Below are 13,674 nucleotides of genomic sequence, written 5' to 3'. Positions count from 1 at the left end.
TTATGTCATAATATGGATATACTTTATCACCAAAATGATTGTCAAAAAGAGTGAAAACCAGTAGGTCTTGTTATTTATCAACCATTTGATTTTGTTATCTAAGAATTAGTTTTATCAAAGGAATTTAAAACCTATTCATAAGCAACAAAATTCCTAGAATCAACAGGGAAAATTGCATTTCATTGTGAATGGTGGGGGGAGGAAGCTCAAGTCAGGTTTAAAGACCTACTAAATGGGTTCGAAAGATTAGAAAAAGGAGTCTGAATTGACCTCAAATAATTGTGTTGAGAACTACATTAAAAACGTATTTTAGGATTTTTTTCATGGATACCATTGGATCTTCTATGTATACAATTATGTCATCTACAAATAGAGTTTCACCTCTTTTTTTTTCCTATTTGGATGCCTTTTATTTTATTCTCTTTTCTGATTGTGTTGGTGAGGACTTCCAGTACTATATTGAAAAGGAGTGGAGAAAGTGGGCATCCTTTTTCAGTTTTTAGTGGAAAAGCTCTCAGCTTTTCTCCATTCAGGATGTTCACTGTGGGTTTTTCATAGATAGCTTTTATTGTGTTGAGAAATTACCCTTTTATGCCACTATTGCTGAGAGTCTTGAGCATGAAAGGATGTTGCATCTTATTAAATGTTTTTTTCTGCATCAATTGATATGGTCATGTGATTTTTAATCTTTCTCTCTGTTAATATGGTGTATTACATTTATGGTTTTGCATATGTTGAACCAACCTTGCATTCCTGGAATAAAGTCTAAGTGACTGTGATGTATAATCTTTTTTATAAGTGGTTGGATATGACTTGCTAGTATCTTATTGACAACCTTTGCATCTATATTCATCAGAGATATTGGTCTATAATTTTCCTTCCTTGCCCTGTCCTTATCTGTTTTAAGGATAAGGGTGATGGAGGCTTCATAGAATGAATTAGGGAGAGATTCACCATTTTGGATCTTTAGAATAACTTGAGCAGTTTGGGGGTTAACTCTACTTTGAAAGTTTTGTAGAATTCAGATGTGAAGCCATCAGGACCAGGGCTTTTATTTGTTGGGAGGTTATTTATTACTGATTCAATCTCCTGGCTTATTATGGGCCTATTCAGACTTTCTATATCCTCCTTACTGGGAAACAGCAGTTAGCATAATGGTTATGTCACTGGACTCCCACGTAGTTGACCGTGGTTCACATCCTGGACCTGGTGGCTTAAAACTCATGCCGGGCGCGTGTGCGTGCATGCCCAAGATCCCGAGAGGAGAATGGAAGAGAAGGAAATGCAGCGTGACCATCCCCCCTGGGGGGTGATTTCTCGCTTTCTGTCTCTATGTCTCTGTCTGTCTGTCTGGCGAGCGCACGTGCCCTATAGCGAAACAAACAAACAAAAAACCTTTCCAAAAAAAAATATATATATATATGTATATATCCTCCTTACTCAATCTTGGTAGATTATATGTATCTAGGAATTTATCCATCTTATCTGGGTTTTCTTGTTTCTTGGCATATAGTTGTTCATAGTGTCCTCTAATAATATTTTGTATTTCTACTATGTCTGTTGTTATATTGCCTGCTTCATTGCAGAATTGATTTACCTAGTTCTTTTCTCTCTTCTTAATAGGTCTTGCTAGAGGTGTATCAATTTTGTTTATCTTTTCAAAGAACCAGCTCTTACTTTCATTTATTTTCTATATAGTTAGTTTATTTTCTATTTCATTTATTTCTGCTCATATCCTTATTATTTCCTTTCTCCTGGAGTTTTTTGCATTATTTTGCTGCTGCTTTTTCAATTCTCTGAGGCACGATGTTAGGTGATCCACTAGCCTTCTTTCCGTCATCTTCTTACATGCACTAATTGCTAGGAACTTCCCTCTTATGACTGCTTCAGTAGTGTCCAAAGATCATGGAAACTTGTGTCTTCATTGTCATTGTGTCAATGAATCTTTTGATCTCCTTCTTTATTTCTTCAGTAGTTGTGAAGTCATCCAGGAGTAGGTTACTTACTTTCCATGTATTTGTGTATTTTTGAGGGCTTCTCTTGAAATTAAAATCAAGTTTAATTCTATCATGGTTGGAGAAGATGCTGGGTATAGTTACTATTCCTTTGAATCTGTAGAGGCTTGCCTTGTGCCCTACTATGTGATCAATGTTTGAAAAAGTTCCATGTGGGTGGGAGAAAAAAGTCTATCTTGTGGTTTTGGGATGGAAAGTTCTATAGATGTCTGTTAAGTCCATTTCATTTATAGTACCATTTAGACCTTTTATCTCTACCTATTTTTTGTCTAGATGATCTGTCTAGAGGAGACAGTAGAGTGTTGAAGTCTCCAACGATTAGTGTGTTGCAGTCTATCTCTCCTTTTAGATCTAACATGAATATAGTAAAGTTGCAGGATACAAAATCAACATACCAAAATCTATAACATTTCTATATATAAACAACAGGCAGGCAGACTGTGATAGAACTGAAAAAGTAATTCCATTTACCATAGCCTCAAAAAGCATAATGTACTTAGGAATAAATCTAACCAAAGATGTTAAAGACCTCCACAAGGAAAACTATGAAAAGCTAAAAAAAATTGAAAATAACACAAAAATGTGGAAGGACATCTCATGTTCCTGGATTGGAAGAATTAATATAATCAAAATGGCAATTCTACCTACAAATTAACCTACATATTTAATGCAATCCCAATCAAAGTACCAGACACATTCTTCACAGATCTAGAAAAGACAATCATAAAATTTGTCTGGAATCATAAAATACCTCGTATCAACAAAGCAATCCTGCACAAGAAGAGTGGAGTGGGTGGCATCTCATTCCCAGACTGAAAAATATACTACAAAGCTTTGGTAATCAAAACAGCATGGTACTGGCACGCAGAAACAGACAGGTAGACTAATGGAACAAAATAGAGTCCCCGGAAATAAATTCCCAAACATACAGTCAACTGATTTTTGACAAGGGGTAGCAGTCCAATCCAGTGGGAAAAGGAAAACCTCTTCAGCAAATGTTGCTGCCAAAACTGGATATCTACCTTCAGAAAGATGAATCTGAACACCTACCTCTCACCATTGACAAAAATCAACTGAAGGTGGATCAAAGATCTAAACCCAAGACCTCAAACTATAAAACTGCTCCTAGAAAACACTGGGAAAACTTTGGGGGGTAATTGGGGTAGGCAAAAACTTCTTAAATAAGACCCTCAAAGCACAGTCAATAATCCCCAAAATAGGCAAGTGAGATTACATCAGACTAAGAAGTTTTTGCATGGCAAAAGACACAGTAATAATTGTGAATTGACAGAATGGGAAAATTTTTTTCTAAACTATGCATCTGATAAGGGGCTAATAACCAGAATACACAAGGAACTCAAACAGCTGTCACAAACAAAGATGATCAACCCTATTAAAAGATGGGAGAATGAGTCAAAAAAACACCCACTCTCCAAGGATGACATATGACTAGCCAAAAGACATATGAAAAAATGCTCAACATCCTTTATTGTAAGGGAAATGTAGATCAAAACAACAATGAGATACCACCTAACCCCAGTCAGAATGACAAAAATTTAAAAAAAAAAAAAAAGATAAGTCCTGATGGGGGTATGGTGAAAGGGGGACTTTGTTATGTTGCTAGTGAGAATGTAATTTGGTCCAGCCACTGTGGAGAACAATTTGGAGACTCTTCAAAAATCTACAAATAGAACGTCCATATGATCCAACAATCCCAATCCTTGATATCTACCCAAAGGAGAGAAGAATTCTTAATTGGAAAAGTGTTTGCATATTGATATTTATTGCGGCATTGTTCACAATTGCCAAAATATGGAACCAACCCAAACGCCCACGAACAGATGAATGGATTGAAAAACTGTAGCACATATACTCTGTGGAATACTACTCACCCATAAAAAACAAGACCCTGGTTTTTGACAGAAAGTGGATGAATATGGAAGATTGACTGCTGAGTGAAGCAAGCCAGGCTATGAATGAGAAACATTGTATGTCTCCACTTAATATATATTGAGTATCTGCACTCTATGATTGATACTGAATGAGTAAAGGATATAGAAACAGAGTAAATGGTTGTGAATACCAGATATAGGGTGGAAAAAGGGTGGGTAAATGCATAGAATCTGAAGAAGGACATTGAGGAGAAAAATAGAGAGACATAGCATTAATGGGACAAAGAAATGGGGGATTATCTGTTGAAGATAACTTTATAGTATTATCAACTGGACTGGGGAGAAATATACACATGTTGGAATATTCATTTTGCAAGCTAAATAATGTGATTGAAAGTATAAAAGAACTTGAAATAAAATTTTAAAAGAAAAAGTGAAAAAATGAAAAAGATCTGTTTTAAATAAATTCAGTATCTTTCAGTGCTTGTATTAATATTGCCATCCCTGGTGCCACCAGTGACAATGACAGTAATTGATTTGGAACTAGTTGTCAAAGCTTTGAGCATGTAGCCATAATATATCCATATTTTTTTCATCCTGTTTCTGCTGCCTGCTACCCCTCAAACTCCTTGACTTTTAGACTGGCTGTTTCTCTATAGTGTTATAGCTGTTGGAAGTGTGTCTGAACATGGGAGGCACTAAGTACACATTTTTGAATGATTGAATACTGCTATTGGTATTTCTCATAAAATTGCTGTTGCAGCTACTAATCTCATTCATACACTAAATTTTGCTGTTGATAACTATGAATAATTAAATGCTTGTATCTGCAATTGGCAAAACTAAATATAAGCTGAAAAAACTTTTAATTTTTTTTTATTTTTAGCTCAATTTCATATTTTACATAAAGTTCCCATCATGGTGAATAATATATATTTTTAACAGAAAAATTTACATTTTAACATTTATCAAATATTTCCTCCCCTTGCACCTCAGACCCACCCTCCACCATCCACTCTTTACCATCCACTCTCCCCACTTACAATCTAGCATCCACACCCATTCTATCATCAATCTTCAGATCTTTTGATCTCTGCTATGGAGTGCAGACACTTGTGACAAACTGAGTAGAGATACATAGTGTGTATCTTTCAAAATCTGGCTTATCTTGCTTAACATTAAGTCTTCTATACTCATCCATTTTGAGTAAACAATATGATCTCATTGTTTCTTATAGCTGAGTAATATTCCATAGTATGTATGTGCTACAGTGTTTCAACACAGATATCAACTTTTAGACACATAGTTTGGTTCTGTGTTTTAGCAATTGTTACAATAAGCATGGATGTGCAGGTGTCTTTCTGATTGAGTGTTTTATTATCCTTTGGGTAAATACCAAGGAGTGGGATTATTGGGTCATATGGTAGTGTTCTATTTGTAGCAGGTTTTGAGGAACTTGTGTGTTCTTTTCCACAGTGGTTGTACTAATTTACATTCCTATCAATAGTGAAAGAGGATTTCCTCTCACCACAGCCTCACCAGCACTTATTTATTTTTTTATCCTAGCCCTCATTGTGATTGAAATTTGCATTTCACTAATGACAAGAAACTGAAATTTTAATTTTTTAGAGAGAGAATTTTTTTTGCTATAGGGTGTGCGTGCTCACTAGAAAGACAGAAAGAAAAGAGACAGAAAGTGAGAAGTCACCCCTCCAAGGGGGATGGCCACACCACAATCCCTTCTCCTCCATTCTCCTCTCAGGATCTCAGGTATGCATGCACATGTGCCCAGTGTGAGTTTAAGCCACCAGATCTGGGACTAGAACCACAGTCAACCATATGAGAGTCCAGCGACATAGCCATTATGCTCTCTGGTCCTAAGACTCAAATTTTTTAAATTCACAAACTTTCATATTATATGGCAATAGGCTAGTTTTTAAATGACTTCAATTATCAAATGGAACAAAAAGTTTCTTCCTGATAGGTTTGGGCATAATTTATACTTGGATAATTTAAAAATACTGTGATTAACCTAAAAAGTGACATGGCACAAACAGGAGGTTTGTTGAAGCCATTCTGGTGAGAATGTAAATTGGTCTAGCCACTATGGAGAACAATTTGGAGATTCCTCAAAAATCTACAAATAGAAGTACCATATGATCCAGCAATCCCACTCCTCGGTATCTGCCCAAAGGACAGAAGAATTCTTCATTGGAAAAGTGCTTGCACATAGATGTTTTTTGTGGCACTATTCATGATTGCACATAGATGCTTATTGTTATTCATTATTCACTTGGGTGGAACCAACCCAAGTGCCCCCATATGGATGAATGGATTGAAAAACAGTGGCACACAAATTCTAAGGAATACTATTCAGTCATAAAGACCAACAAAATCCTAGCTTTTGACAGAAAGTGGAAGAATACGGAAGATCTACAGCTGAGTGAAGGAAGCCAGGCTATGAAGGAGAGACATTGTATATCCCCACTTAATATATACCAAGTGTCTGCACTCTATGACTGAAACTGATTGACTAAAAGATATACAAACACAAGAGTTGGATATGAATGCCAGATGTGGTGTATGTGGAGGAGTGGGGCCTAGGGAAGTTCATTTGGATGAGGAATACAGGGACAGAGCATTGACGAGACAAGGAGGTGTGGTGTTATCTGTTGAAGATAGGTTGATCAACTGGACTAGGAAGAAATGTTCACCTGTTGAAATATTCACTTTGTAAGCTAAACAATGTGACTGAATATATATAAAAATAAATAAATAAAATAATAAATTCAGACAGACCTTGGTTAGTGTCCAGATTCTGCCACCTATCAGCCTTGTAACCGTGGCCAAATTACTTCATGATTCTCTTATAAAGATCAAATGAAATATTGCAGGTGAAGTGCTAGGCATAGAGAATACACTTAGTAAATAATAGGCCCTTTTAGGAACCATATGGGAACCTTTGGGTCTTTCCAAAAGGATATAATTTTTCTCTCTTGAGGAGAAAGCATAAAAAAGGTTGGGTGATCTCAATACATATGCTGTAAATAAATAGATGATATATCTATATCTCGATGTATAAATATGATATACTTCATCCTTGCATTTAATACACACATAAACATGCATATACTTTATTTATCTTGGTTGTAGATATTTATCAGGACATTATTTGAAGACATTTGTTATGCTGATAATGTAATACTGTAACTGTCTATATATGTCCTTATTAGCATATATAAAATTCATAATCTAGAGTCATTTTTTTTCTTTGTTAAAGTCTCATTTGACATTAATTTAAAGAAAAGGCATGTGTTTTGTTTGGAAAAGAATTGATTGAATATTGTGTTATTTTGTGGCTGTTTTATTATGCCATGGTAAAAGATGTTCTTTGTCTCATAGGTAAATTGGTGGATATAACTGGAGAATACAAGTACATGTACTTAGCCAGTGGGACTATGGTAGTCACATCAAGCATCTGGCTGCTCATTGGCAATACTATAAACTATAGATTGCTTAAAAAGGAACAGCAGAAGAAAGACGCAAGAAAGAAGAACATGCAAAGGCTTGAGTCTGCAGAATCTGAACCCTTGAGCAAACATAAACCTTATGATGATGTTACTGTCAAAATTTCCAAATCACACCACAAGCCCTCAGAAAGAGAAACTAATATTTAAAAAAAATCACATCTCTGATTTCAGTGTTCATACATTTTCTAAGGAGTTTGATTTTTGTGTTTTAAAAATATTAGAAAAGTTTGGTGTTAAAATGAGGAGTCAAAAAAAGATGGAGATGAGATCCTGTAGCATCAATTTTGGTACTTTTTTCAAATTTATTTTGGGTAGCTAAAATGTGAGATTATGCAATGGGTTTGGTTCCCTACATGAGCCTGAATATGGTGTCTAAAATATTAATTTTAAAGTCTGTCAGTGACTTCCAATCTTGGTTGCATAGAGAAATCTGAAACTGAAGCCCCTGGTTTAAGTTGTGGATACAGGAGTATATTTAAACCCATGATGGCCCTCTTCATATTTATCATTTATCTGATATTAATGCAGGAAACAGAATTGAGAAAAATGCATTCTCTCCTCATACTCTCACATTCATACCCAAAGGTACACAGAGTATCTGGAGAACAAAAACAAATTCATAAAGAATATTACTATGGTAATATATTTTTTTAATTAACAACATACAGAAGGAGGCAAAAAAAGTATCATGTCTACATGCTATTTTACAATGTAGATTTCTGTGATAAGCACATGGGTAAAAAAAGGTGCCTTTAATTAAAAAAAACACAACTAACTGCTATCAAAAAATTTGCATACATGAAAAAATTGGATAAAGAGAATAAAATCCATTGTAAACCTTTATTTCTTAGTGTTATTAGATTTGATTAATTCTCACACATGGTTTCTTTTAGGCAGGCCAAGCTGTTAGTATGTGATGCCAGATAATAGACTCCTCAAAGTATTTTAAGAGTTATCACCTACCATGTAAACCAAATTAAAAGTCCACATGACTTAATACTCTATGTCCATTGATTTTAAAAAGGATTTTAGTTTATAATACAGAAAGTAATAACTGGGCGTTTCTTCTTACCAGGCCTCAAACCAGATTCCCTGTCATCCTGAAATATCAAAGTAAATAAATGGAGTCCTAGTTGACAAGTTTATCAGTAGACCAAATTCTGATTTTTCTCAACAGGCAGTGGTGCTCAGATGGTACTAGTATGAGTATCCCATCCAACTACAGTTGATAATGTGAGGTAGTTTTAATAAGTCCTCTAAACTCTTTCCACAAAATGTAAAAGCAAAAGTCACCATAAACAGGCCTTCTAGTCAGTCATTGGAAGTGTCTCAGATGACAAGAACGACAGCACCTGAAAGTTCTCCTCTCTTCCTCCTGGCTGTGGGCATAACTAAACCAGGAAACTGCTAAAACGCTTTTAGAAATGGACATGGTGTGAGTGCGGCCCAGGTTAATTTAGCAGTTTATTTTCATAGAAACTGTTCTGTGGAAACATCTGGGAATCTGGATCACTCTTAAACGTATGATAGTGCTGTGCTTTCCAAACTATTGTATCATTTCGACTGAGAAAGTTCTCTAAACAAGGATGACACTACACATTATGGCTAAAATTATAAATATTTTATCCATAAATTTGAAGTTTCAATTGACGCTCTGATAAATAAAAACACTTTAGTGCTTAATTATTGAAGTGATGCCACTCTTAAGATGTCAAAGAGAATTCGCTTTTCATTTTTTTTTTATAGCAGTAGACGCAGGTGCTATTGTTATTTCCTTGGAGATTACACTTGAATTGCAAGCATTTGAAATGGTTAGCATTAAAGATGTTATTCAAAAAATTAATGCACTGTGTAAGCATGTGGCTCATATTTAAAAAGCTATCTAGAACTCCATTTTCATTTAATATTTGCTTTTTTGCATATGAAGAGGTATTTCTATTTTTTAAATATTAAATAAAACAAGACGTGCCAATATAGTATGTAAATAAATTAGGAAAAATGTGGCAGCACATAGCTGTCTTTAATGTAGTTATACCCAGTCTTGACTCTCAAAGTAGCTATATTTATATTGCTAGTGCTTTTGTAAGTAATTCTGACTCTTCCTAAGAGATGCAACATCACAAATTGAGTAGTATCTGTCCACTTATAAACATTTCCAAAGAAATGGCTGGAATTCTCTGAAAATACACATTTAAACTAAGATAGATATTAGACTCCGGTGTGATTAGTTAGAAAAGTAATGATCAATGGTTTTAGGTATAAGGCTATCCTTTTTCTTTTTCCAATTTTTGCTATAGGAGGATAAATGTGCTTGCTAGAGAGGCAGAGAGAGAGAGAGAGAGGGAGAAAGTGAGAAATCACCCCTCCACCCAGGATGATGGCCATGCTGAAATCCCCTCTCATTCAGTCTCTTTTCAGACTTTTGGGCACACACGCACACACACACCCTGAATAATCTTCAAACCGCTGGGTCCAGGATTTGAACCAGACAGTTGGCTATTTGGGATTCAGCACCTTAAACTCCATGACTTCTGCTTCCTGCAATACTCTCTTTATTACCTGCCAGCGGACCTTCTCACTGGAAGGAGGTTTATTTATTTACTGGTATACTTCTTGTCAAGTCAAAACCAATTCACATCTGTTTTGCTGCTCTTTGGTTGTCTTTATTAGCCCTTCATTTCTAACACTGATTGTATTACATTGTTAGAAAAGAATGGCGGGAACCAGCAGTTAGCGTAATGGCTATGTCGCTGGACTCCCACGTAATCGATCACGGTTCGCGTCCCAGACCCGGTGGCTTAAAACTCACGCCGGGCGCGTGTGCGTGTGTGCCCAAGATCCCGAGAGGAGAATGGAGGAGAAGGGATTGTGGTGTGACCATCCCCCCTGGGGGGTGATTTCTCGCTTTCTGTCTCTTTGTCTCTGTCTGTCTGGTGAGTGCACATGCCCTATAGCGAAAACCTCTTAAAAAAAAAAAAAGAAAAGAAAAGAATGGCATGTGAAATTGCACATCCGAAGCAATGATATGATATATACGCTCAGGCCTAGTGGTAGCACTGTACGAAGTTCCAAATATGCACATATTAATTTCTGTACATGAATGGTGAAAGTTAAATAATAAACTTGAAAAAATGGCATAAACATGTACAGAATTCAGAATTGTTCCAGCATACTATAAATTATCCTACTTATTTGCTTTCTCCACCCTTTTGAACTTGTTATAATAGATTTCTTGCTTTAACAAACTGTCGAAGATTAAGAAAAAAATATCAGCCTAGAACTTTCAATATTTTATAGTTATCTAAATGCAAGAAGAAATATATTTTGCTTCTCTGTCAGCAGCAATTAGTGCCGACTTACTTCTAGGCTATCATGGCTTTTCAGTGTTCAAAACATAATGAAACAAAGAGAACATCACTAAAATCCCTGAAAACCCCTTTTCTCCCATTATAAAACTCTGCAAAAGGAGGGTTTTCCTGAAACAGTGGACCCATAAAGTATTTTCCCATTTGAGTTAGCTGAACAGCCTATATTTTTTACTATTACTCTGAAAAATACTTTTACTAATTTAGGAATAAGATACTGGGTATGGATTTGTCCTGGCCTATCCCCACCATCTTTCCTGATCCTTTTCAGGTCCATCCAGCACACTTTTAAGAGGCAGTGATTAAGTTCTAGTGTATTTCACATAACTCGTAATTTCAGTCAATCAATTGATATGTAGATATATGCACTTCAAAATTCAGTTTTTTTATTCTTATGCTTCTCTGTCTATACAACATGACAATCAAGAATAGAAAGACTAAAAGATGTATGTTATAAAAGTAAGTTTTAATATAAATATCAAATATGTAGAGGTGTTTTTGATCAGTTAGTTGAAACTTATTTTTCATCTAAAGCACTTTTTTTTAAAAAAAACTCTACATAGAATGTTTTTAGCAAACCAAATAAAATATATGATTGTTAGACTCAAGTTAGTAAAGAGAAAGGATGCAAAGTAAGAAGGGAACTGATATTTATGTGCCTAGCATTTTAACTACATAATTTCTTAATATTTAACCCAACACTTTAGAAGTTACTAGCTTGATATGATAGATGAGTGAAAAGGAAATCCAGATACACAAATAAGCTCAGCCAATTACCCAAAGTTAAAAGGTAGTATGTGACAGAATCTAAATTAAAACTCAGGTTTACCTAAAAGCAGAAAGAAACCCTAAGGTGTTCTCTACCATGTTGACTCCCAGTGGAAGTTATAGAAGCAAAGGTAGATAAAATGCAGGTACAAAAATATTAACCAATTTAACCAAATATTAAATCAATTAGATTCGCAATAGGTATTTTGATTTATTGATTGTTTGTTAAGACTTTTAAGAGACTTTATTTGCTATTACTCGAATATATAATTTCAGATTGCCTGCTTTTCTAGCCAATACAAATTATCCCAAATAATGGTAATGATTATAGAATAGCCAAAAATATTTTAATATCACTTTTTTCTCATAAAAATAATAATATATTAATTTGATTTAGGAATATATTTTCCCCAAATTGGATTTAGAAGAAAAATGTTATTTTTTATAGATAAGTAATTTCCATAATGTAATAAGTAATTCCCTACTTGTTATAACTCAAAAAGTAAAAGTTTCTTACATAGGAAATGGATAGGAGAGGTACTTACATTCTATAAGATTATTTGATAATAAGAATTTTTCTTACGTAAGGTAAAGTTATGATTGAATGTGATTTTAAAGTATCTAGAAAAGCCAATTTTTCCTTCCTTGGTGCTTACCATCCTGGATGTTTCTAATTTTTATTTTAGAGATTTCACATTTAAAAAAAGTGCCTGACAACTTTGAGAAACAAAGATTACTAACACAGCATTACATTATAGATTCTCTCAATATGGTGGCATCACTGATGGGTCATACCAAGTGTGTCCCTTGCCACAACAATCCATGATACCAAACAGCATCAGAATTATTGAAATTAAAAACTAAAATTAACATTTTGACTTTACTCATCTCATTTTCACATTAGTTTTTATATATTCTTAGGCGTAATTTCACGTTTGAGAATGCAGGTAAAGCTGAGACACAGTTTTCCAAAATCACTTATTCTTTCATAATAAAAATCATAAGCTATCTCTATTGCTATAATTAAAAGCTGAATAATTTGCTGAGCTCACATCATTTTTTTCTAGTTCTGATATTCTTTTCATTGCTATCAATTGTACACTGTATTGATTATTTGAGCCCTTTACAATGTCTTATGATCTGGTTTATTTTAATCATCTCTTCCTTACTGCTTTTACTTTAATTCATTTATGTTCAGATCATGAAATAATTGATATAGTATTGAAAATAATTATTTTGAAAATGTCTACCTTAAGAGAAAAAATAATATTCCAAAAATAATTTTTTACTTTAATAAAGCATATGGAATTTTTTTTATTGGAGAGGTTTTTGCTACAGGGCATGTACACTCGCCAGAGAGACAGACAGCAAGAAACCACCCCCCCAGGGAGGATGGCCATGCTGCAATCCCTTCTCCTCCATTCTCCTCTCAGGATCTTGGGCACACATGCACACACACCTGGCATGAGTTTAAGCCACGGGGTCCAGGACTTGAAGCATGGTCGATCACATGGGAGTTCAGCGACATAGCTATTTGCTAACTGCTGGTTCCAGCATATGGAATTTTTTTAGATCAAATTATTTTTCCCATTTTAATCCCTTGCTCCTTTACATTTTCCCTCCCTTTTTTAATAATTTAAAGATTCTTTTTAATGCTAGGTAAGCTTCTTTAGCTTTTTAAAAATCTAATTATGGGCATTTTTAGTATGGAATATTTTTTTTTTCTTGACAGGCTTAATTATACTTTCACTATGTGCATATCTTCATGTTTTTCAGTCTTTATATCTAGAAGGTAATAGAGTGAGTAATTAAGCAGTGATCATAAATTTATTAACATTTCATCAAATATTTTTTCCTCACCTGATAAAACAGGCTTTAAAAAATATCTTTGTTTTTAATTAAAATATAATAAATAAATTAGAAAACACTGTATGAAAAAATTTCACACGAAAACATTGATATTGAAAATTCTAACATTATATAATAACTTGGTAAAAAGTTTTTCTGTCTAGAAGAATAACAAAATGGGACTTTTGTCTCACATAAATTTCAAGGTGGGATTTTTAAGACATATTCTTTTGACTAAGATTACATTATTTTACTT

At 34.4% G+C, this 13,674-nt stretch overlaps 1 protein-coding gene across 4 annotated transcripts in view; it reads left to right on the top strand.

Moving 5' to 3' along the window:
• Positions 1 to 9,771, top strand: part of SLC16A7 (solute carrier family 16 member 7) — a 220,444-nt gene extending 210,673 nt beyond the window's left edge. For all 4 annotated transcript variants that reach the window (XM_014585585.2, XM_014585586.2, XM_014585584.2 and 1 more), the window contains one exon: positions 7,310 to 9,771. In XM_014585585.2, the coding sequence (XP_014441071.1) occupies positions 7,310 to 7,584 (275 nt within the window). In that variant the 3' untranslated portion in view covers positions 7,585 to 9,771. The remainder of the gene's footprint in view (positions 1 to 7,309) is intronic.
• The last annotated feature ends 3,903 nt before the right edge of the window (positions 9,772 to 13,674 follow it).

Source organism: Tupaia chinensis, unplaced genomic scaffold, assembly GCF_000334495.1.
Source record: "Tupaia chinensis unplaced genomic scaffold, TupChi_1.0 Scaffold150006_1, whole genome shotgun sequence".
Lineage (NCBI taxonomy): Eukaryota > Metazoa > Chordata > Mammalia > Scandentia > Tupaiidae > Tupaia > Tupaia belangeri.
This window is presented reverse-complemented; position numbering and strand designations above follow the sequence as displayed.